The sequence below is a fragment of the Gallus gallus genome, chromosome 1 (assembly GCF_016699485.2).
Source record: "Gallus gallus isolate bGalGal1 chromosome 1, bGalGal1.mat.broiler.GRCg7b, whole genome shotgun sequence".
Taxonomy (NCBI): Eukaryota; Metazoa; Chordata; class Aves; order Galliformes; family Phasianidae; genus Gallus; species Gallus gallus.
This window is the reverse complement of record NC_052532.1, coordinates 647953-673938: the sequence shown is the minus strand read 5'-3', so window position 1 is coordinate 673938 and position 25986 is coordinate 647953. Positions and strand designations below refer to the sequence as shown.

General features: G+C 53.3%; 1 protein-coding gene across 1 annotated transcript in view; it reads right to left on the bottom strand.

Annotated features, from left to right (window-relative positions):
- The window catches only part of SHANK3 (SH3 and multiple ankyrin repeat domains 3), a 282770-nt gene that overhangs the window by 174735 nt on the left and 82049 nt on the right, over nt 1–25986 (bottom strand). Inside the window, 1 exon segment of the mRNA XM_025152878.3 lies at nt 16977–17316. Within this exon segment, the coding sequence (XP_025008646.2) occupies nt 16977–17316 (340 nt within the window).

Genomic DNA, 25986 nt, shown 5'->3' with positions numbered 1-25986 from the left:
AAGAGCATGCTCCTGATGCCAAGGACACCAGAGATCACACTGAAGACCATTCACAGCACCAACACGTGATGGCTTTTCCTACCAACCTCCTTCTGCTCCAGCAGTTCCCTTTCAGCAACCCATTGCTCTTGCATGCTCAGACCACTGCTTATTTACATCACGGTTCTGCATTAATGCTGCATTCTCCAGGAGAACCATCTGCACTACATCAGATGTCCTCTATCGCACCAACAGATTACATCTACTGTGTTCACCTTTCCTGGGGAGCTGTGCTTGGAGCCAGTATAAAACCAGGAGGGTTTGATTAAGTGTTGACAAAAAAAAAGATACACAAGCTCCTTAAAACCTGAATCATGGATCATGGAGATAAAGAGCAAGGTACGATAAATCATTCTGATAGACGGACAGATAGATAGATAGACTAGATGGATGGATGGGTGGATGAATAGAGAGAGAGAGAGAAATGCAAATATATATGGATATGTGAAGGATATGCATATATAAATGTGTGTACACATATCTTCACAGCACTGTAAACATCAATGCCATTCCCCATGGGTGAACATTCCCAAAGCACTTCTCCATGGAGTACAGCAATTCCACTCAGTGCCTCAGCCTTGGTGGAGCCAATTCCCAAACCTCTAATACATTCGAGGCATGCTTTCTTCTGCCATCAGGCAGGGCAGCATCCCATTCCATCCCATCCCATCCCATCCCATCCCATCCCATCCCATCCCATCCCATCCCATCCCATCCCATCCCATGATCCCCTACCTGCTCCATGTGTCACTGCCCCAGCTCCCCCTGCAGCATTTGATCCAGGCATTTGATGCTCATGTCCACATGTTCTGTCCCTGCACACAGTGGGTCACCTCCCTGGCAGAGCCTTCCTCCCCACATCTCCTGCTGCTCCTGGGACCTTCCACTTGCTTTCAAACATAGGGAACTCCTCCTCTCCTTTCACACCCTCTCTCACACCACTGTCTCACCTTCCTTTTGTGGTCACTGCTCTCTCACACACAATCACTGCTAACCACGATCTCCTGTGCTGTCCTCAGGAAGAGACTCTGCCCCACACTCAGGGCAGTGGCAGGGTGTGTTGATCAGAATGAAGCTGTATGACCTTGCCTTGACAGCAGCTACTAGGAGAGGGTCATCTCCACGACCACCACCAGCACCACCACCACCTCCCCACACCTCCACTGTTCCTGGTCTCTGCTGCGTTTCCAGGTTAGTCATTCTCTCCTACCAATGGCAAATTGCAAAGAGACAAAGGGTGACACAAAAAACTGGAGTCTACTGGGCACCTCGCCATCCCCAGGTAGAATCATAGAATCATAGGATGGCCTGGGTTGAAAGGGACCTTAAAGATCATCTGGTTTCAACCCCCTGCTATGTGCAGGGTCGCCAACCACCAGACCAGGCTGCCCACAGCCACATCCAGCCTGGCCTTGAATGCCTCCAGGGTGGCCTTGAATGCCTCCAGGTAGCTGTAGGCACTTGGGACCACCTCTTGGCTGCCCATGGGTCTGCAGCCAACCCGATGGCTTCACTGAAAAGCACATCAGATCTTTGTCTCTACAGAATCACAAAACATAATCACAGATTCAAGCAGGTTGGAGAAGACCTCTGAGATCCCCAAGTCCAACCCCAACCCATCCCACCATGCCCACTACCCATGTCCCCATGTGTCACATCCCCATGTTCTTGGGCACCCCCTGGGATGGGGACCCCCCCAGTGCTCTGCTCCAGTACCATGTGGATTTCACCACGTCCGGAGTGCAAATCAGCTCAAAATTGGAAGTGAAGCAGAATGCCACATTCAATTGGAAGTGTGTAGGGAATTTAGATAAGCAGATTATAAATATACAGTCTGGAACTTAACCGAGGGGAAGACACTGCTTATCAGCAGCAGCAATTCTCCAAGCAGATTGTCGCCGCTGTATCTATTCTTTGTCTTTGGTGCAGCCTTCAGACTGGGATGCTGATAAGACCCTCCTGCACCAGGAACTGCCATTTCCTCATCTGAACACAGGGGACTACGGGTGTGCAAACAGCTTCAGCCTCAGCCATCCTCCAGGCCTCTCCCCTCCATCATACTGGGAAAACTGGGCACGGATCACACCGGCATCTCAGCGCTCAGAGCCGTATCCACCACGGGGGCAGCAAATCGTCTGTCAGCACGATTGGTATCGCCTGAATTATGGCTGCACCCCAGCAGGCAAATGAGCCGGGAGCAAAAGAATTGGATTTAAAGATGTCACAAAACATCACTTCCCTGAACTGCCCTAGCAGGGAAGCACGTTGGGCCTTTCTCTCCATTTGGACAAGGAATGCACTGAGCTCCTCCTGCGTATCCTGCGCAGCTGTGCAGCCGCCTGCCCTGCAGGATACATGGCTGTTCATTTCTGACGGGTGGGAAACGGGAGCTGCACCTTTAAGAGATGCAAAGGAAACAACTTAATTTAATATATTCCAATAATGAAAACTCCGCTGGAGTGTATTAGGCAACTGGAATCGGGATGTGATTGAATTTCAGAAACTGTTCTTGAATACGTGAATTACATTAAGAGGAAGAGCTGATGGAAAGCATGGAGTGTGGCAGGTACTGAGCGAGCAGGAGGACCTCCAGAGCCTGCCAATACCTTACACAAAACACTGGGGGAAAGCAAAGGGGACCTGTGGCCTTTCTTTTTCATTTTCCCCCTTGGGAAGCAGTCCACAACAAATCCCAGATGACCGTAAGCTGCTAAAGGTCTGTTCCACTGATAAGAGGGACTCAGCTGCAAGCATTAGAAGAGCAGTACGAGAGCAGACTGTGCAAAGGGATGGAGGAGCCCACAGGGCAGCAGAGGACACCCGGAGCTGTTTGCACAGAGCTCCAGCAGTGCCTGCATGGGGCTGTGGTCAGCCTGAAGGCAGTGCTGGTGCTGGGGCTGCAATGAGGTGTGCAGCAGCGTTTGTAGAAGGGGTCTTTGGGTTTTGCATCCAGCACAGCTCTCAGACTCTCAATGCAATCTGAGTCTTATCGTCCAAAGAGAGATGTATCCTCAGTGCTCCTGGGCTTCCTGGGCTTCAAGCTCTCGATTTTGAGAGCTGCCAGTGCTGTTCTGGAGCTGCACTCCACATTCGGCATCGTGTAGCTGAATGTAGACTTCATACATTTAATACTTGCAGCTGCACTGCTTTGTGTTTATCTTCGTGGTGGCCCACCTGACACCTTTCATGTGCTCAGTCTTCATCAGCATATCCATCAGAATCATAGAATCACAGATTCTAGAATCATATCCACCTGGAATTACAGATTTTAGAATTACATCCACCTGGAATCACAGATTCTAGAATCGTATCCATCTGGAATCATAGGTTCTAGAATCACATCCATCAGGATACCCAAAGAACTTTGCCTCTTCCACAGACACGGAGGGTTCACCGCACACTTCCTCCCCCAGCTCAGTGATGAAATCAGAACGAAGCAGTCCCATTCCTGCCTGTTTGCCATCCCAGTATCGACATTTCAGTCTCACCCATCGCTCCCTCCGTTTAGAAACCTTTGAGCCCATCCTTAGTTCCATCAGCAGCCTCAATACAAAACCTCATCTGAAGCTTTTCAGAAAACTCGAACGTATTTTGCTCACTTGATTGCCTCCATCCACAGCTGCCAACACGTGCAGCTCCTCTCTCAGCTCAGTGAGGGAAGTCTCACTTTGCAAGAGCCATCAGTTCCTTACAAACGGTCCGTGCTACTCCCACCCATCAGCAACCTTTTCCTTCATTAACTGCAGACATCCCCATCGTGCAAAGGATTTCCATTGTTCCCTCTGCAGCCCTTCTGGTGAAGGGCATCACGTTGGTACCCTCAGGCACTCTGTGCACCAGCAACCAGAGCTGCCCTTGGCCTCTGGGGCAGCCTGGTCTGGTGGCTGGTGACCCTGCCCGTGGCAGGGGCTTTGAAACTAGAGGATCATTATGGACCTTTTTAACCCAGGCCATTCTATGATTCTTGCATGCGAGGAGCAGCAGAGCTGGGATGTCACCACCCATGTCCTGGGCTCCACCATTTCACCCCCGAGTCCTGCTGGCTCAAAGCTCTTGGGCAGCCTCAGAACCCAGCCTCAGCTTAAGGACAACATGACCCCTCACTTCAACCCTTAATCATCCTCACTTACAGAAAACAGAGGACCACGACGCTGCAATCCCCTGTTTGAACAGTTTGAATTTAACTTACAGTCAACGCCTCTTGTGGTTGCCATCAAATTCACAACCCTTCCATCACTCAAAACCATCCCTCCTCAGCGATACCCACAGGCCACGTCTAAATCAGTGCTCAGATTCCGGCTGGAGGTCTCAGATGCCTTGAGCAGCTCTCACAGGTCCCTTCCCATGGGACTCAGGATTCCCCTGGAACACGCAGGCAGTGCATCGGCACATGAAGCTCAGCTGGAGCTGTGACTCAAAGCCACGCAGCGCCGCTCCCTTGCAATGCACCCTTGTGCTTCGCAGTGCTGGATCACACTCAGGGCTGGTGCTGGGTTTTCCTCTGAGTGCTGTGAAGGATGACAGCTCCATTTCTGAATGGTGCAGCCAGCAGAGCCCTCCTCCCAGCACACTGCTGCCAGCCCTGAGCTCTGTGCCACCACCTCTCTGCCAGCTGCACCAACATAGGGTTCCTCCCTGCCCATCCAAAGGAAACCCAATGAGCCAGGAGGCTGAGTGCCATTGGAGCCAACGCAGAGCCTTCCTTCTCATTCAGGAGAGCTCCAGAGCCACCCTCACTCTTGGCACATGACTCAAGCAATCCTTCTGGGTATAAAAACTCTTCATGGCCCACTCAGCTGCTCAAAGGCAGAAGTATGGGCTCCCTGTTCCCACTGGCTCTGCAAAGCAAATCCTGATGGCGACCGGTACCAGCACTGCCAACAGCTCCTTCCATCGGGTGCATCATCCATGAGGAAAGCTTCTCCCAACTTCACATCCACAGCAGTGAGAGCGGTACAGAGTCCAAAAACTACATTCATACTTTGCCTTGGATTTTGATACGAACTCGGTGCAAAGGTTGGCTGCCTAACGGAGGTGAGACTCTGAAAATCAACACAGATGAAATGTGGGGAAACCGACAGCATCGCCTGCATTCAGACAGGACATCTGCCAAGAGAAGAGGGCTCTGCACATCTGCACACCCCACAGCTGCCCCAGCCTGGCCCAGCACTGGGATCCCCATGTGGACACAAAACACGGCACGTGCCCATCGGTTTGGCTGGAGCAAGGAGCTGGAAGTGAGCAAAGGAAAGGGGGAGGGAACGCGGAGCGGATCTCTGCAGCGCTGTGACCCAGACCACGGCAAGCATTCATGGGACCCTCATTTGGTACACAGGCATTGTATGTCCTCTCAAGCACTAACTCACCTGCTTGGTTCCCTGCTAATACCCATGTGAAACACCAGCTTTCTGCCGCGCTGGCTTTTATACAAGGATCACGTCTGCTCAAAGATTATATTGCAACCATTTTTTCTCCACTTTTTCCACATTTCAAAAACTCGGGTCCATTTTCTGGCTCTGACACGGAGCCAGAAGCAATGAAAAACCTGGGAAAGTTCAGGCTGGAAGATATTTCAACAGGAAGATTAAAACCAGCTAAAAGGATGCATTGCTACAAGCCAACCAGCTCAGGAACGCCACTGCCAAGACTTTGCCCACCGTAAAGTAATAGCCCCATAAACAGGGAACAAATCCACTTTACAACAGCTGAGATTGCTGCCCAGTGTCAGCCATGCCCAACTCCAGGCAATACGAGCAATTCCATGCCAAGCCATACAGCGTGGTGGTATTTGGGGTGTACACACCGTAATCAGGGAGCATCATAAAGATGTCACAAACACCGCACCACGGAAATAGAGATGATAATCCATTAATTGCTTCAGCCCAGGGTCACTCCATTGGTGCACACCAGAGAGCGCTGGGGGTCCCGAATGCCTTTGGCACTGTTACAGGGAGACTTGGACACATGAGTTATGGGCACATAAACATTAAACCAGGACATAAAATCCTTCAAATATCAGATATTTGGGGCAGAAGCCCAGCCTCATAGCTGGGGCCACCTCGGCACCACACAGGGACGCATGGCCACAATGAGCCCATGGAGACGGAGGTGTGCCAGCACTGCAGCCTTGCACAGGGACACCAGCCTGGGAGAAGTGGGTAAAAACTGGGAGTATGAACCTCCCTTCTGGACCCTGCGTGCATTTCAAAGTTGGCTGCCTTCAGGTAAAATCAAAAGCTGTCCCAGATCCCAAAGCCCCTCCAGATGGGGCCATGAGCCCTGCTCCCTGCTCTCCTGACCTCATGCCCACGGTGTGTGGGGTGCAGGCCTCGGGCAGTGCTGCTTTAGGCTCAGCACCAGCAGTGCTGCTCTGCCTGCTCCTCCATCAGCCCAAAGCACATGGAGCTGCTCGGTGATGGGAGCAGTGCTGATGTGAGAAATGCACGTGGATAACGGTGGGGAGGGCATGGCTCAGGTCACACCACAAGTCCTACGAATCCTCCAAACCAATGTGATGTTAAGTACCGTCCTCCTTGCTCAGCTCTGCTTCTACAGAAATGATTTCCTTCTTTCCAACATCTGCGCACAAAGAGATCACCTCCAGTCTGTGCTTCTTTGCAGTATTTCTCCGCCGCCAGCCTGCACAGCTCTGTTCAGGGCTGCCTGCCCAGTAATATCCAGACAAGGGTGCCACTGATTGACAGAAGCACTGGGATATCTCCTCTGCTATTTGCTATTCTGGCCCTGACGTTGCCAAACCTCCTGTTTGATTTTTGGCAGGATCTGTGCGGCAGGCACAGCCTTGGCACTGGCTGCAGCATCCAGGTGCTGCCCTGAGCCAACAGCAGCGCCCCAGAGCAGCACTCAGAGCTCAGGGTTGGGGTCATGGAGATGGTAGTAAGGATGGCAGCAGGGGTTAGGGCACAGAGATGGGCTGCATGAGGCCGAGCAGGAGGGCAGTGAATGGTGGCAGGGCCGAAGGACAGTGCCTACAGCTGGGACTGCATGGCTCTCAGAGATGGGAGCAAAGCGCAGCGGTTCCGCCAAGCTCCTGCGATGCAGTGACCCCCAGGAAGCACTCAGAGATCACACGTTGATGATGCTGTGGCAAATGGTCATGCTGAAGTCTTTGAGAAAGGCAGCAAGATGCTCAAACCCGTGTAAATAGCCACGAGCTGCGAGACGTGACGCATTGCCATCCAGAACACGGCGCTGGAGCCAGCCCAGCATGCGCCAGGGCAGTGCACCAGAGCAGAGAACCGTGCGACCCGCCTGCCTGCTGCAACAGCAGCTCCATGCCTGGCAGACGCCCGCTTTGGGACAGCACCAACCACCTGCTCCAACCGTTTTGCATTTCTGTCTGCTTTCCAGGAGAGGACGGTGGGCTGCAGAGCTGCGTGGAGCTCATTGGCATTCAGGCCATGCCTGAGCTCCCAGCCCACTGCTCAGAGCCATACGGCCGCTCACACCCTGCCAGGAGAGCACATCGATGCCATCACTGGATCCAGGTCTTCCAAGGACACCTCTTCCCCAAAGGCACGCGGGCAAAGAGGCAGGGACAACCCCAGCATGCTGCGGGCAAAAGGAGCACAGAGGGTCTGCACTGTGGGGCAGTCCATGCAGTTGTCCTTGTGCCAGAGGATGGAAAACGTTCATTACTGAGCCCAGCCCTGCTGAAAAGGCCCTGGGGGTGCTGGTGGGGAGCAGCACCACGAGGCATCACTGTGCCCTCGCAGCACAGAGAGCCAACTGCACCCTGGGGCATCCGGAGCAGTGTGGCCAGCAGGGCGAGGGAGGGGATCTGCAGCTCTGCTCTGTGCTGGGACACCTCACCTGCAGCACTGCGTCCAGATGGGGAGTGCTCAGCACAGGAGGGACATGGAGCTGTTGGAGCGCGTCCAGAGAAGGGCCACAAAGAGGATCTGAGGGATAGACATGGGGAGATGGTTTCCAACTAACAGAGGGAGACTGAGGCTGGACGTGAGGAGCAAGGACTTCACACTGAGGGAGGTGAAGCACTGCACAGGTTGCCCAGAGAGGTGCTGCTGCCCATCCCTGCAGACACCCACGCTCAGGGGATGGGGCTCTGAGCACTGATGGAGCTGTGGGGGTCCCTCCTCACTGCGGGGAATGGGAACAGATGGCCTTTGGAGCGCCCTTCCAACCCAAACCGTTGTACCATTTTATAAGCCAGCCGTGGTCAGGAGAGCGTGCCAACAGCAAGGCCAGGATGAGGAGCCCTTATGATGAGCCCTGCAGATGAAGGCACACACCCCTTAAAAGATGAAAAGAGGAAAGAAGGACAGTACCAAGTGGAAATATTCCAAGCACTGAAGAGCTCAGCTGGGAGAGCAGCAGTGCAGGGAAAGACAGAGTGGGGCAGTGGGAAGGATGCTGGTGGCCCCAGGAAAGCCATGGGATCACTGACACAGCCTCCTTCACTCAGACTCTGCCCATGGGCATTAGCTAGCCCTGAGAGAGCATCCTCAGCTGCCAGCTGATGGTTGACACAGAGCAGAGCACAGAAAGCTCATCACAACAAGCAGCAACCACAATAAGGCACAAATTGTGAGAAATGAAGCCAAGGGCACTGCGTGGTCCAACTGCATGCAAAGGAAAGCGTGTTTCCCTCTGGCACCATTCAGTGTCACCTCCCTTTCTTGACACATCCCAACCAACTGCCCAAGGTCCCCCACTTCCCATGGCCCCTTCCTCACATGGGGGCTGCCTGCAGTGGCCGAGGAGCAGCACTCCACCCAGCACTGACCCAGCACAGCCACAATGGCACTATTTTCTATCCCACTTTGTGCACGCTGCTGTTTTGTTCTATATTCTAATGAGTGATGCCTCATGAAAGAGTGGAATTCTTCATGGTGGAGCTGACAAGGAAGCCAGTGGGACTGCAGTTAATTTACAATCCCATACAACGTTTAGACCGTCTGAATTTCTTCTCTGCAGTACGCATCACCCGTATTTATCAACAAACTCCATCAGACTTCCAAGCCTTGCAGTTTCCCCCATATAAAATAAGCACGCTGGGCATCAGCAATGCAGAGAAGCGGTGATGTTTTGCAAGCCTTGCTGACATCGGCTGTCACATCACTGATGCTGCTCAGGGCAATGTGGTTTCTCTTCTCAAACCTTTATTTTCCTGCCAGTTTAACGTCAAGAGGCCAGGAAATGAGTTCCCCTTTGGTACACGTTCCATCCTGCTCAGTGCACCGGACCCTCACCAAACGGCAGCAGAACCCACACAGCCTCCATTTGGACGACAGCTCCACCTTGCTCCGGGCGCTCACATTGCCTTCCCCCAATCCAGATTCCCATTCCCAGCGGTCTCTTTGGTCCCAGGCACTTTTCTGGACCTACCGCAGGCAGCCATTGTGCCCCAGGGAGCAGCTCCTCTCCTAGAGATCCGGCCTCATGCAGCTCTGGTGGGATTGCCCCAGCACTTCCCATATTGCCCATAAGGATGTGATGGCTTCAGATTCCTCATGCCTTTCTGGTGAATTTGTCATCTTTTTGAAATTCCCCTTCAGAAGCTGGCACGGTGAGTGCTGTCAGTCTCTCTCCTACCTTGAGATGCAGAGCTGAGTAAAGCTGTTGTCATTCACCATCCCACATCTTTGGAGACGTGGCTATTTGGGGAACTCCACGCACAGATGGCGCAATGCCACATGCGGCCCCCCCTGCTCTGGGGGCAGTGGCCCAGAAGGTCACCAACGGAATCATGGAATCATTAAAGTTGGAAAAGACCACTGAGACCACCAAGTCCAACCCCAACTCATCCCTACCGTGCCTACTAATCACATCCCCAGGTGCCACAGGGCACAAGCCAACGCCAGCCCTCACAGAACCACAGCATGGTTGGGGTGAAGGGACCCCCCGGCCCCACCCTGCCCAGGGCCCCCAAAGAAGCTGTTACTGAGACAAACACACCCAGCATGGACGTAATCTCACCTGAATATTGCTCAGATTTGCTTTGGGTTTATCAGAACTGTGAAGGAGATCACGTGGTTCCTTTGGATGCGCTGCAGTGCGCACCGAGGGCAGCAGCACCTTCCAGGTGTTGCACGGTTCAGCTGCACATGACAGCAGAGCTCTGCCCCAAGCTGCTGCCCCCGGAGGGTTCTTCTCCACATGGTGCGCTGGGGGCAGCTGGAGGGGCACCCTGGGGGGATATGAGGCCCTTCTGGATCATTCACCAACGAGTTCGGAGCTTGCTTTTCTCCTTAATGGAAGGCTCAACCCAATGACCTCCCAATGCTCCTTTCAATCCTCATTATTCTGCAGTTCCTCTGCAAGCACCCCCCATTTCTTGCATGAGATGCCTGCTTGGACAGCTGGGGACCAGCGCTCCTCCTCACCACATTCCTCCAAAGGAGCACTGACCAAATTATCCTTTAGGATCATAGAATCATCAAGGTTGGAAAAGACCTCTAAGATCAACCAACCATCCACCTATCACCAATATTTCCCACTCTACCTCATCCCTGAGTACAACACCTCACCATTCCTGGAACACCCCCCCAGGGATGGTGACCTCCCCGGGCAGCCCATTCCAGCACCCAACCACTCCTTTGGAGAAGAAGCTTTTCCTCACATCCAGTCTGAATCTCCCCTCCCTCCCCCCAAACAAGGTGTTATCTCAGACCATGGCACCACACCAGGGGCAACAGATGCTCCAACTCTGCTCTTCACCATCCTACCCCAAAACGAAACCCCATATCTAAAGTGTGGGGCACAGCCCCATATTGCTGCACTGCTGTGCCACAAAGAGTGCGTCTGCTGCCCCGGAGCCCTGCAGCACCCCGGGCAGAGCCTTCACACCACATTGCTCCAGGCTCCCGGCCCCCCTAGGAAATGACTTTGCTGCAAGGGAGAGTCCGAGGCTGCAGCTGAGATGCAGAAGGGACTCAGATTAACAGCTGGCACTGGGCTGAAAAGCAAAGAGTGGGAGAGAATGAAACAATCTGTGGCCGTTCCTCCCCAAATCCCCAAATGCACGCAGAACAAATCAAATGGCTCAGAGCCTTTCAGAAGCCGGGAAGGTAAAACAAATTGGCTGAGGCATTTAATAAATAAATAAACAAAGCAGCAAGGTAGCACTTAGGGCAAAGATCTCATTCACAGCAACAAGGGGGAAATGGGCCTGGGAATAATGCATCGGTCTGCACTGTTAAATGTAATAATGTGAGAGAAGAGGTTGGGACAAGGCATCAACTTTATTAAACCCCCCGAGGAGAGGTCAGGATTATTAGAAGTAAGATCCCTGGGATGCAGTTGATGCAATAACTGCGGTTTTAGCAATTTCAGAAGAAGGATATTTGTTCAGGGTGGTGAAAGGCCAGGAACATGCGGGGTGCTGCCAGCAAAGGGTTTCTGTGCAGGGAGGAGCGGTGCTCGGTGCACTCTGCCCAGCAGCCATGGGCATAGCAACGATTTGCATTGCCCATTGCAGAGATGCTCATGGCCAGGAGCAGGGCAGAAGGCGTTTTGGAGCACAGGTACCGTAATCCCTGCTTCCCTCAGCGTGTGCCCTGCTCTGAGCACGTGCCACGCACAGCCACCAGAAGGGCTTGGCACACAGCAGCGCCCTGTGCTGCCCCATCCGGAGCTGCCTTAGGGGATGAGAGATGGCACTGAGCTGAGATGTGCTACCAAGAGTGGGGCCTGGACTGCCCAGCCAGCTCCTGGACTGTGCCTGTGACCACTTGTTAGACACAGGGTGCAGAAAACAGACATAGGAGCTCTCTGTGTGCACCAATTCCGAGAGGCTGAGAACATGAAGGCAAAGTTGGCAGGAATGGCCACAACATGGGAAGTGTTCACCCAAAGGAAGGAAGGATGAAGGGAAGGTGGGAGGGAGGGAAGGCGGATGGGAGGGAAGGAAGGTGGGAGAGAGGGAGGAGAGGGAGGAGGGAAGGCAGAAGGGAAAGCAGGAGGGAGGAAAGGCAGAAGGGAGGGAAGGCAGGAGGGAAGGGAGGGAGGGAGGAGGGAAAGAAGGGAGGCAGGAAGGAAAGAAGGCAGGAAGGAAAGAAGGCAGGAAGGAAAGAAGGCAGGAGGGAAAGAAGGAAGGCAGGAGGGAAAGAAGGAAGGCAGGAAGGGAAGAAGGGAGGCAGGATGGAAAGAATGCAGGGGGGAAGGAAGGCAGGAGGGAAAGAAGGGGGCATAAGGGAAGATGGGAGGGAGGGAAGGAAGGCAGGAGGGAGGGCAGACTGGAGGGAAGGCCTCAAACACTACAGAAACTGGAAAACAGCAGTGGTTGCTGTGGGCAGAACACACATATACACACCAAATAGAAAAATCCAGAAGGCACAATCACAAGAAGTGCCACCACAGAGGGAAGCAAGGCAGACAAAAAAGCATTCTGCAAATACACTGACAGCAAGAAAAGATCCCAGACTGCTGCAAACGGTTGGTGCTCTTTTGGGTAACTGCAGAGAGAGAAAGCTTCCAATGCACGAAACTAAGGAGAACAACTTAGTGTCTGCTCATCGCTGAATCAGCCTTTAATACAAAGATCAGTGTGAGATGGAATGCACCTTCACAGGGACAGAGAGGAAAGAGCTCACCTGGAAACCAGCAATGGGGACTAATTAATGGCGGGGTATGCCTGACTGCATATCTAGTGGGATGTTTAAGGGTGGGCTGAAGCAATCTAAGAACACTTAAGCTCACCTTTGAAGGATCGTGCGATAAAAAATGTGTCCCAAAAGCATGGCAAAGCCTGGGAAGGCACAAGGTTTGGGTTTAAGCAGACCCTGATAAGCTGAAGGTGCTCCATCTGTGCAGGAGACATCAACTGCAGCAGGATCCAGATAGGGAAACACTTGTTATGGAGTGGGATTTGGGGGAGGAAAAAAAAAAGGTGGAGGCTCTCACACGCGGGATGTGAGTCACACATCACACATCTCATGAAACGCAGTATTAGCAGCTATCAAAACCACAGCCTGAAAAACACGCAGCGTCATCTGCTGCTGCCTTGTGCTGCACCTGCACCACGCTGCTGCCAGGAGCAGCTCTGGGACAGAGCTGTGGCTATGAGCGGTCACATGGGGCTGTGCAGACCCTCAGAGCTCCGGGAGTGGGGGGATCACAGCCAGCTGCATCACCAACACCTCCCCAGGGCAGCTCCCAGCCATGGGCTCAGGGGACGGTGCGGTACCACTGGGGATGCTCAGAGTGAGGCTGCTCCAAACCCTATGGGGTGCATCGACCCCCAGCTCTGCCCTGTGCCCATACACACAGCATCGCTCCTGGAAAACGTGAAACACCACATCTAAACCACTCTTCCTTTACATTATGCCTGCCAGCCTGAATATATTTGCAAAACAATCAGAATTTTGCTGGCTGTTTCCTCCTTCAGAATAAAGGATCTGGGGGCATATGTTGCAGACGTGGATTTTCCTTTGTATTTATTCTGATCAAAATCTGACCCAGCACCAATTCTCCTGCAAGATTTTTGGGGGTAGATGCAAGAGGACTCTAGGTGTTCATGGATGTGTTGCCACTTACCAACGTTTTCCTCTTGGAAAAGAAAACATCACTGGGAACTGAGCACTGAGATGCGATAAGGGATTATAGAATCACAGAATTGCTCACGTTGGAAAAGACCTTCAAGATCATCGAGTCCAGCTGCAACCCAACCATCCTACCCCAACTCTAACAGCCCTCCGCTCAATCCTGTCCCTGAGCACCACATCCAGACAGTTGTCAAACACATCCTGGGATGGTGACTCAACCACCCCCCTGGGCAGCCCATTCCAGTGCTTAACAACCCTTTCTGTACAGAAGTGTTTCCTGATATCCAACCTAAACCTCCCCTGGTGCAACTTGAGGCCATTTCCCCTTGTCCTGTCACCTGTCAGCAGTAAGAAGAGACCAACCCAATCTCACTGCAATCACCTTTCAGGTATTGGAAGAGAGCAATAAGGTCTCCCCTCAGTCTCCTTTTTCCCAGACTAAACAGTCCCAGTTCCTTCAGTCGCTCATCATAGGACAAATTCTCCAAGCCCTTCCCCAGGCTTGTTGCCCTTCTCTGGACCTGCTCCAGCACCTCCATGTCCTTTCTGTACTGAGGTGCCCAAAACTGAACACAGCACTCGAGGTGAGTCCTCACCAATGCCGCATACAGGGCAGGATGACTTCCCTAGTGCTGCTCACCACACCATTTCTGATCCAAGCCAGGATGCCATTGGCCTTCTTGGCCACCTGGGCACACTGTTGGCTCATATTCAGCTGACTGTCCATCAGTACACCAAGGTCCCTTTCCATCAGGCAGCTTTCCAGCCACCCCTCCCCAAGCCTGTAGGGTTGCTTGGGGATGTTGTGACCAAAATGCAGGACCCAGCACTTGGCCCTATTGAAACTCATACTGTTAACCTTGGCCCATCGATCCAGACTATCCAGGTCCCTCTGTAGTGCCTTTCTCCCCTCAGGCAGATCAACACTCCCTCCCAGCTTGGTGTTGTCTGCAAACTTACTGAGGGTGCACTCAATCCCCTCGTCAAGATCATTAATAAAGGTGTTAAATAGAAGTAGCCCCAGTACTGAGCCTTGGGGGACACCGCTCATGACTGGTCACCAACTGGATTTAACTCCACTGACCACAACTCTTTGGGCCCAGCCATCCAGCCAGTGTTTCACCCAGCAGAGCATACACCCATCCAAACCAGCCAGCTTGTCCATGAGGATGTTGTGGGGAACAGTGTCAAAGGCCTTACTGAAGTCCAGGTAGACCACATCGACTGCTTTACCCTCATCCACTAAGCAGGTCACCTTGTCATAGAGTGAAATCAGGTTTATCACACAGGATGAGGCTGCCCCTTGTTCTGGTGCTGGGTGCACCGAGCAGAGCCCAGCTCCCTCCTCCTGACCATCATCCATCCATCAGCACTGCTCAGATCCCCCTCAGCCCTCTCTCCACCAGGTGAACACCTCCTGGGCTCCCAGCCTTGAGCTTCAACTCATTGCTCTGCATTCCTCCCATCACCAGGACAGCTTCACCCCATTGCCCCAACCTCACTGCCCGCACACCACGCGGAGCATGGCGGCTCCACTTGCCCCAAGCTCAGAACCTCAGAATACTCCTATTCCTACAGAAATACACAAAAAAATGGAATAACACATCTTCTTAGATGCACGTCATTAAATGCAGATGGTCAAACGGATCGCATCAGCCCCGCTCTCTCCATGCCCTGGCCCAGGCAGTAGGTAGAGGATGGGCAGAGCTGCTGTGTGTGTCCCCGGGGCTCATGATGGTTCCAGCAGGAGCTCCAGAAGCACTGATTACAAAAGCCCACAGTGTGATTTCCCTCACTCCGACCTCCTAATGCTTCTATAATCACACTGTGTAGCAAGCTCCCGAGGCAGTGAATTCCAGCACTAACCGCAGGGAAAAGCACCGTCTCATCCTGGTTCTGAATTTGCTTGCCATTAATTCCATCGCACGCTCTTTTTTTTCTGGCTGCCACGAAACAACCAGAAGTTCCCTATTTCCCTCTCACAAGCCATTCCATATTCCCAATGTTTTTAACTTTTTTCCTCCCATCCATTTCGTTTCTAAGGTAACAATCCTGCTCTCCTGAATGTCTCTTCAGAGCAGAGGATCTTTGCATTGCTATGAAATTCCTGATGATGGTTTTCATGGTGTGCACGGAGCTCAGTCTGTCCACACTCACTCACAGGTGCCAGCACAACTTCTGACCACAGCACCGGGCTGTCCCCACATACTCCTCCACCACCACCTCCTCCTCCACCACCTCCTGCAGTGATGTGGTACCACCACGCTTTGTTCTGAAGCTCACACTGAGCAAAGCTCCCCAGCGAGCTGCATAGGAAACAACCTGCAACCTCGCTCAGGTTAAACTGTTAATTAGGAATCCTACCGAGGACTCGAGCCGTTCAATTCTTTGTTCCCTCTCGTAGCTATTTTGCATTTATTCTCCTTATTTTCCATTCACTGACATGCTTCTGTTTCCCTGATTTCTTCAGATCTCCTCGAAGACCCTCCAAGCTGTTTCTGTATGGCTTTTAATGTAAAGAGCTGTCACCTGCAGACGGGCTCTTTGCTGCCCGACCCTATTCCCTGCTCATTAGCAAGCACAAGGACAGCCCACAGCTGGCACCCACTCTTCGGCCTCCTGCTCTGCTCATAGTGTTGGAGTTTCCCATGAGCCCCCCCAGCTCACACTGCTTTGCACCATGCACGGCTGCAGTTCGCCTCTCCAACAGAGGACTTCATGAAGCAAAGCCTGAACCCTGTCCTCACCAAGAGGCCGCCTCCTCAACTCCTGCTCTGCAGTAGCATTTTACCAGGGAGCTCTCTGCCCTAAATCAACACTCGTGCCTTGGTTCCACCCAAAGGCAGAGCAGCAGCAGAGCCTGGGTATGCATTGCTCATGGTCACTGGGTGACAAGGGAGAAGGAGGAGAACAAAAGTCACTGCCACACGGATGGGCCATTGCTATCCCTGTATCACAGTGAGTGTTGGTCCTGTGCTGACCCAACAACGGGAGCGTGGCAACGCCCGCCAACAGCTCCCAGGCCCAAGTGGGCTCAAGAGAGCAACCACCTGTAGGTATGCAGGACGTAGCGACAGCCAGGAGCCGGCTTGGACACATGCAGGGCCAGCTTTTCTGCAGTATGCCACCTCCAAGTATTAGTTTTCAAGATGCATTCATTGCCATGGCAACAACAAGCACAACGTGGAATCGATGTCCTCACCATTCTTTTGAGAAGCAAAATTAGACTGAGGGATGGGGAGAAGGTTGAAGCAGCCCCCACTGTGCTCGTGCCAAGCCCTGGGCAGCCCCTCTTCGTGCACTGCTGGGACGGGCTGGTGCCAGCCTGTGTCTCACCACTGCTCCCATGGGTGCCAACACACGCCATGGCCATAGCACAGCCCAGTCCCCCTGTGCCCACCCAGCCCTCACCTGGCCTTGCTGCGGCTGCTCCTCCGTAGCGTGGGCAGGTCGACCTCCTTCTCCTCCTGCACTCGTTGCAGGGATGGGGAGCGGCTGTGGGCACTGCGGATGCTGCTGGAGCTGGCCAGGCTGCCATCCCCACCTCCGACCCCCACTGCAGCCTCCTGCATCTGGGCCAGCAGCTGGGGAGGAAGGCTGCGCAGGGAGGGCACCGGTGAGTAGGATGCCCGGCTCTCTGCCTTCAGGTTGTTGTCGCTGGCCGAGCGCTGCAGCATCCGAGGGGAGGAGAGGCCGCCGGCACCGAGGATCCGTCTCCGCTTCGTGTAGCTGGGGGTTTCTCTGAAAGGCACTGCAAAAGAGGCAGGAAAGTGGCATCAGGTGTCGGGTGTGCACAGCAAAGCTGGGTGGTGAGTGGTGCGGCGTTGCAATGGGAAGCCCTGGGAAGCGGTGGAGTCGCTGTCCCTGGAGGTGCTCAAGGAAAAGAGTAGATATGGCACGTGGGAACACGGTCAGTGGGCATGGTGGGGATGGGTTGGGGTTGGACAGGGGATCTCAGGGGTCTTGTCCAGCCTGAATGATTCTGTGATTCTATGGCCATGCTGGGGCAGGAAGATGGTAGCAGAGAAGGAGCACGGAGCTGGGGCAGGAATCATCATAGAATCATAGAATGGTTGGGTTGGAAGGGAACTCAAAGCCCCTCTGCCCCACCCCTGCCGTGGGCTCGATGCCTCCCACCAGCTCAGGCTGCCCAGAACCCATCCATGGCCTTGAGCACCTCCAGGGATGGGGCACCCACACTCTGGGCAGCAGTGCCAGGACCTCACCACCCAGGAAAGGAGGCACATCTTTATGGGAGCGCAGGAAGAGCCAGAACAGACAAGGATGGGCTCCATATGCTTCCAGCTCCCATCCCAGCACGGCACACGGTGCATGCTGCTCTCCCAGGGAACAGCCACCGGCTGGGAGTACAAGGAGTGGAAGAGTTGAATCAGGAGGGTTTGGAGGCAGCATTTGAGGAGGCACAAGGGAGTCCTCAGTGGGGCCACAGCCAAGGTAAGGGTCAGGGCCACCAGTGGGACTCCCTGCAGCCCACAGCCTGGCCCAGAGGTGGGCACATGCTCATGGTCACTGGCAGTGATCCTGGCCACCAGTTACTCCTCAGTTCTGGAGGTAAGCCTGCCCTTCCTGCCCCTTTCCCTAACCCTTAGCAGTGTCTGGAAGAAGCAGACCGCACAAAGCCACCTGGAGATGCCAAACCCCACCTCTGCCAGCGGCTCTGCAGCGGGAGGCAGACTGCACACGGGGCACTTCACATAGACACAGAGGGACGAGCGCTGTGCTCGAGCCCAAGTGATGCAGACCTCAGGTCAGGAAAGACACATTTTTCTCAATGAATCTGTTTTCATTCTGAATCTCAGTGTGCTCAAAGTGAGCCTCGCACCTGTGGCAACCTTCAGCAGGGAACAAATCATCAGCAGCATCCAGCTCACTTCATCGAATCACAGAATATCCCAGATTGGAATACCCACAAGCATCACCAAACCCAACGTCTGCACAGGGCACTGAGGAGTCCCCATCCCTGGAGGTGCTCAAGAACCGTGTGGATGCAGTACACGGGGACACGTTTGGTGGGGATGGGTTGGGGTTGGATTTGAGAATCTTGGAGGTCACACTCCGCTCCATCGCTGAGTGCCTGAGAGTGCTCCCAGCACTGCTGCACTTGGAATATTTTCCTGAGGAGCATTTTAGGTTCAAAGCACAACAATTCCAGGCTCCTGTAAACCTTTCTGCTGCCATGGCAACTTGATGCATTTGTTCCCTGACGTTCCAGCCACGTGCAGGGGGGATTTCTGCCGACAGCGCCATGCCCCACACCCAGGGCACCCACAGGGCGAGTGGGACAAAAGGGGACCCCAGAAGCAACAAGAGATGGCCGATGGAAAGAGGAACGGTCCAGGTCACGTAAAACGTGCTGTGGATTCAGGTGTGGGAGTCTGCAGGACTCCAACCTACGGTCACTGCCATCAACACAACATGAGGGAGTTAAGTTGAAGTCCGGGAGAACGGCCGCTCTCCCAGTGGTGCCACTCAACGTGTTGGGCTGACAGGGGCTGCCCTGGATCCACGCATCATCCCAACACGACAGATCTCCAGGAGACATTTAATTCTGTACTACATTACGGCTCATAGGAAAACACTTCAATAAAATCAAAGAAGCAAATATGAAATGGGTGCATGTCACAGTAACTGACAGGTTTAAAAACGATCAGAAATTGGAGAGAGTCGCAGGAAACGTAAGGAAGTTCCTCACTGCTCTCAACGATCTGTTGTCAAACCAAAGCAATCCACGTCCTTCAAGCACGGCTCTTGAAATAAAGGCACTGAGTTACCTTTACTAGAAGTGCTGAACACTGAGTGGGGATGAAAGCCATTGGCATGAACATCTTTCACAGAATCACAAAGTCACAGAATGGGTTGGGTTGGAAGGGATCCCCCAAGGATCATGAAGTTCCAACCCCCCACCACAGGCAGGGCCACCAACTCCCACATTTAATATTGCGGTCCAGAGAAGGGCACAAAGATGCTCAGAGGGCTGCAGCACCTCCCCTACAAAGACAGGCTGAGGGAGCTGGACTTGTTCAGCCTGGAGAAGAGAAGGCTGCGGGGTGACCTCATTGCAGCCTTCCAGGACCTAAAGGGAGCCTACAAACAGGAGGGGAGTCAACTCTTTGAGAGGGGAGATAACAGCAGGACAAGGGGAAATGGTTTGAAGTTGAAAAAGGGAAGATTGAGGTTGGATGTGAGGGGGAAGTTCTTGACAGAGAGTGTGGTGAGGTGCTGGAACAGCTGCCCAGAGAGGCTGTGGATGCCCCGTCCATCCCTGGAGGTGTTCGAGGCCAGGTTGGATGGGGCCCTGGGCAGCCTGGGCTGGTATGAAATGTGGAGGTTGGTGGCCCTGCCTGTGGTGGGGGGTTGGAGCTTCATGACCCTTGAGGTCCCTTCCAACCCGGGCCATTCTGTGATGCTGAGATCATAGAACATCCCCATTTGGGAGGGTCTCACAAGGAACATGATCTCTATGAAAAAAACAAACAAACATTGTTAACATTCAAAATAAGAGGAGTTTGAAATAAAAAAAAGACAAAAAAGCAAGCAGTGACTCATTTTGCAAGGGAAGAAAGCAGCAACACCTGGCAGAGATCCTTCTGGGCTGTGTGAGATCTCGGCTCCTGTTGGCCTCAGCGGAACCGAGGAGCGCTGAGCATGGACTGTGTGCAGGGAGAGGTGGAGCGGACTTCATCATGAGCTGCTCACTGCAAGCACCAGCGGATAGCAATGGGACACAGACAGAGTGCTGGAGGGCTCCCTGGCAAGAGGGAAGGCACTTTGATTTCTGCCACAGGGCACTGTGAGTGCGTTAATGTGCGCTGTCCCATTAATCCCCCATTTCCAGGCGCCGTGCAAGAGCGCCCATCGCTGTGCACATTCAGATTGCTCACTCCCAGCACCAAAGTGATGACATCCACCCCAAAAACAAAGGGAAACACTACCCACGTCTCAGCCTCACACCGGAGGGGCTGCAGAAAGCAGCTCAGGACCGCTCTGCTGCTCACAAACCCACCTACAGAACGCCAAACACAAATGTCCCTCAGGCACCGCATGGCACAGCATTCACAGCAGCAAACAAGAGGTTTCCAGGTCACGTCACAGACTGCAAAGCCAAAGCTTCCTGAGCACCGAACTGCAGCAGCATGCTCTGAGAACAGCAGGACAGCTGCAGTTCAGTCTCCTGAAGGACAGGAGGGCACCTGCAGTATCTGAGAGATTTCAGTGTGGCCCCAGCGCACAGTAACTGCATGTAAGGTGAGACTGAGACAGCTCCCTCCATTGCCAAAGTGTGATTTAGGGGCATGGGAGTCAGGAGTCCAAAAACAGGGTGGAAAGCAACTATTTTCTACTACTACCATGAGAGCAGAGGCTCTCAAATGACGTACATGTGGGCTGTGAAGCACCTTTGGCTGTCGGGTGCCTCCTGGGCATGGCAGCTGCAGGCTGGGACCCAGGCACCTATCCTGGCAGAGGAGAGCTCGGGGCTCAGCAAAGCTCAGGGGGGGTCCCCACAGCTCAGGCGCTGCTGGAGAACACCTCATCTGCTCCAGCTTCAGTGCTTCAATCTGCAGCCCAAACTGCTCTGGGGCTCATTTTGGGATCACTGTGCAGCTGCAGAGAAGTCAGCGATCCAGGGATGATGGCACCTGCTTAGCAAGCCTGGCTTTAATGAAGAATGCAGAAGAGCAGGCATGCAGGCTGCTGCAGGAGGAGAAGGGCAATCAGAGGAACACGGCTATCGCTTGTACAAAGGATAGAGGGCTCTTCTCCAGAGAATCTTCAAAGCCCTCAAATAGATGCGTGCTTCCATCCATGCTGTGCCATGCAGGTACAGTGCAAGCCCGGGTCTGCTCTCAGCAGAAATCAGACATGTTCAGAGGCACAAAACTACACTCAATTGTGCTATGCAACAAGATGGAGACAGAACCTGGTGCACGGGGCAGAACTGTGGAATAGGATGTTGTGCTTTGGCCAGATGGCAGAAAGGACAGAAGAGGAACCCACACTGCAAAGGGGAAATCTGTGAAATGGACTCCGAAAGGAAACAGCCAATGGTGGAGGCAGCCTGGAGTTGAAGGTTGCTATGGGTGCACTCATTTGCACAAGGAAGTCCATTAGAAAATCAGCACTTGGCAGAGATGTTGTCACAAGGACAGCACAGGCATCAGGAACGTGTCCAGGGCCACCAGAGTGCAGGACACAGATATGTGTCCACGAAGGCTCCTTCCTGCATGGGAAGGCTGGGATGCTCCGGGCTGCACACAATGGGTGTGCCATCGCTCCCAGCACAAGCCCAGCTGGCAGCAGCATGGCCAGCATGCAGAAAGCACAACTGCTGAGGGCACTTCTGTCTTGGGTGAGCAAAAAGCAGAGTTGTGCAGAAGTGAGGGGCGGAACGATACCACAGCACATGGGCTACACAAGAGCCCTTCTCTGGTTGGGAGCAGAATACAGCACACAGCCCTGATACCCTCAGTCCCTCTGTATGGCACTGCTGGGGCCGCAGCTCAGTGCTGCGCTCATTGTTGGCCCCTCACTGCCAGAGAGACACTGAGGCCCTGCAGCGTTGTCCAGAGAGGGGAGTGGAGCTGTGGGGGGCTGCAGCACAGCGCTGTGGGGAGAGGCTGAGGGAGGGGGATGGGGTGGTGTGGGGCAGAGGGGCTCAGGGAGAGCTCAGCGCTCTGTGCCACTCCTGAAAGGAGGCTGCAGTGAAGGAAGGGTCGGTCTCTATCCGCAGGGAATGGTGATGGGACGGGAGGGGATGGGCTGAGGGTGCGCTGGGGAGGGTCAGGTTGGAGCTGGGGAACAATCTGTGCTCCAAAGAGCGGCCAGCACTGCACAGCTGCCCAGGGCAGTGGGGAGTCCCCATCCCTGGGGGGGTTCAGTGACCACAGGGATGTGGCACTTGGGGATGTCGTCGGTGGGCACGGTGGGATGGGCTGGGAATCTCACAGGTCCTTTCCAGTCTCTGTGAGTCTATGAAGCTGTAACAGGGAGAGCTGCTTTGCCTTGGTTTGCCAGGGAAAGCCCTCGCCAGGAGGCTCTGCCACGCCGCAGTGCCTCAAAGCTCAACGGGACACAGGGAGCCCAAAGCAGCTTCTCACCGCACCCAAACCACCTGAAATTGGTAATAACAACGAGGAAGAGCTGAGCCCAACCTGCAGCCAGCAGGTGCAGGCATCCTGCTCCAAGGAGGGCTTCCTCCCCCCAACCCCAGGGGGGGAGGGAGGGAAGTGAGAGTAATAAAGGCAAAACTCGGCGCAGTTCATACAATCAGCTTTGAAGATTCTTTTCTATACCTTCTCAAGAGTTTAATCAAAGTGTGTTTACTGGGGATCTTGCAGCAAAATGAATCACTCCAGTTACCATGACAGCGCTGCTCCAAGAAGTACAGCCGTGCTCCAGCCAGCCTGGCTAATCTGACACTTCCATGTTTGCTTTTGCCCTGCAGAAGGAGGAATGCAAAGCTCAGGGCTGGAAATGCCTCTCGCTGCTCCATTGCTATGGGGTGCAGCAGAGCTCCCCGAGGAGCCCTGGGACCTGCAGCTCTGTGCCAGCACCTGAGCAGCACCTGAGCAGCTCCAGGCAGCCCCAAGCTGAGGGTAATGAGCCAAGAGGTAATCAACACTGCGAGGTTATTTAGAGATTTACTGGCTTGGTGTTAAATATTCATGTAAAAGAGCAAAAGCTCACCAAGTGCAAACGTCTCTGCAGTTCCAGGCTGAGAGGCTACATTTACATTTTAACAGTGGAAAATTACCAAGGCGAAGAAAGGAGGCACTGAGCACCTCCCTGCTGCTCCAGGAGACTTCCAGGTATCACTTCCAGGAAGGAAAGCTGAAGGAAAGGGACACAAGGCCAGGGCTGAGCAGAGCCGTCTGCTCCAGAGGAGGGGCAGTGGCTGTTAACGAGGGTGGATGGTGATAGGACAAAGGGGAATGGTTTTAAACTGAGACAGGGGAGGTTTACGTTGGATATGAGGAGGAAGTTTTTCCCCCAGAGGATGGTGACACACCGGAACAGGTTGCCCAAGGAGGCTGTGGATGCCCCATCCCTGCAGGCATTCAAGGCCAGGCTGGATGTGGCTCTGGGCAGCCTGGGCTGCTGGTTGGCGACCCTGCACATAGCAGGGGGTTGGAACTCAATGAGCATTGTGGTCCTTTCCAATCCAGGCCATTCTATTACACTATGATTCCATTCTATGACTTTCAGCACTGAGAAGTGCTCCTCAGGCAGGAATCAGAGCCTCGTGATGCTTTGTTTTTTCAATTAACAAAAATGAAAGCATCTTCCAACCACTTCTCCAGTCGTCTCCATGTGGATCTCAATTACCCGCGCCCACATTTGGTGCCTCACTGCCGGACACAGCTCCTCCTCTCTCCCCCTCCTCACTCCTCTGCTGGCAGCGCAGCTCTGCACAGTGGGAGCAGACGTTACTCTGCATTTGTGTAACTGAAATTGAAACTACTAAAAATACACGTTAATTAACATTGCTAGTTTTCCCCCGTGCGGTCCCCAAAGGTGCAGCCAATTCACCTGTGAGCAGCGCAGGGAAGGAGGTTCTCAGCTGCTCTTTCAAACTTCCTCCTACAATTCCAAGGACGGCCATCAAGGATGCTGATTTGGCTCTGTACCTTCCAGACAGCAGGCCAAAAGCTGCAGTTCAGTTCCAGGGCATTGCAATAGCACTCACTGAACCGTTGGCCCCTACGTCCAATACTCCTTCCTTCACTGGGACAGGTTGCCCAAGGAGGTTGTGGATCCCAAGGCTGGATGTGGCTCTGGGCAGCCTGGTCTGGTGCTTTGTGACCCTGCACACAGCAGGGGGTTGGAACTCAATGAGCATTGTGGTCCTTTTCTACCAAGGCCATTCTATGATTCTTTCCGAAGTGCGAGAGGACAGTTAGCTCTTGGTACAGTTGTATAAATGGTTTTATCTTTACCAATGACCTACACACACACATACACACACACACACACATGCACACAGATTGTAGGCAAGAAGAGTGCAGGGGATCCCATGGTGGGTGTAGCACACACACCCAGTCAACCCCAGGCAAGAACAGAGGCTCAACGCCCCCACCACATCCCCCAGCAAGGAGAGGCCAGCAGAGCCCCACCATGAGGTACAGGCAGTGCTCCTCCTGAGTGAGGGGAATCCACCACGAGAGCTGCTGCTCCTCCCAGCGCCGTGCCCAGCAATGAATGCACACCAAGTCAATATTTTAATGCCATTTCCAAGAAAGCACTAACAGCCAACACGACTCAGCTCCATTTCCCTGGCTAGGAGTGACTTTCTGCAGAGTATCTGTGCTCTCAGGACCACGCCAGGACTTCTGCTGTGTGACATCTCCTGTTCAGAGCACTGAATGTGATGTGCCGAGAAGAGCACAGATCTCACCTCTGCTTTACTGTAATTCACAGAACCTTTTGGGTTGGGTTGGGTTGGGTTGGGTTGGAAGGGACCTCTGAACATCACCTCGTTCATCTGAAGATGATTACCTTCCAGCAGGACCCAGGAGTTGCTGCACCATAGTCAACTGCATTTTATTTATTTTAACAGAGAGCTCTGTCCTTGGGAACTGAGGGGTAGCTCAATATTCTGACTGACAACAGTGAGGGAAAAGGTCTTTGTAGATGGCACAAGAAAGAAAGTCACGTAGAAATTTACTGTTCTCTAACTTATCTCTTTGCCACTGCTGGCTTACAGGTTTCCAATTACCCATATAGACAGAACCATAGAAACACCAAGGTTGGAAAAGACCCCCAAGATCATCCAGTCCAGCCATCCATCTACCACCAGTATTTCCCCACTAAACCACGTCTCTCAGTACAACATCTGCACATTTATGGAAGACTTAAAGAGACGGCGACTCCCCCAACTCCCTGGATCCAGAGTTTGACCAAATAGAAGTATCAGTGGAGAAAATCAGCGGGAACCATTTCCAGTATCATTTAGCAAGCTGGTTCCTGGTACAGTCACATATATGCTTTTTATCTTTACCAATGACCTACACAAATACACACACAGAGATCACAGGCAAAAAAAGTGAAGGTGATAGAATAAGCTCAGCAAAAACCTCCACATTTGTTACACATTCTGGGAAATCTGACACAATCAGGCAAAAAGAAATGAAGCTTTTGATTGTACGAGTACTTATTTATGGCTTTGATGCAAAGTTACTCAACATCTACCAAAGACTTCTTTGAGAAGGAATCAAGAGAAGAAGTTGGAAAGGAAGAAATGTATGTCATAGGCTCTACTTCTGCTTGTCTCACACATTTATCTGAGCTGATGTATGCCATTCTGCATGTCCTCAGAGCCTGGTGGTAGTTATGCCCAGAGCTGTGGGTGCCCCATCCCTGGAGGTGCCGCAGGCCACGGGTGGGCCCAAGTCAGTGGGGGCAC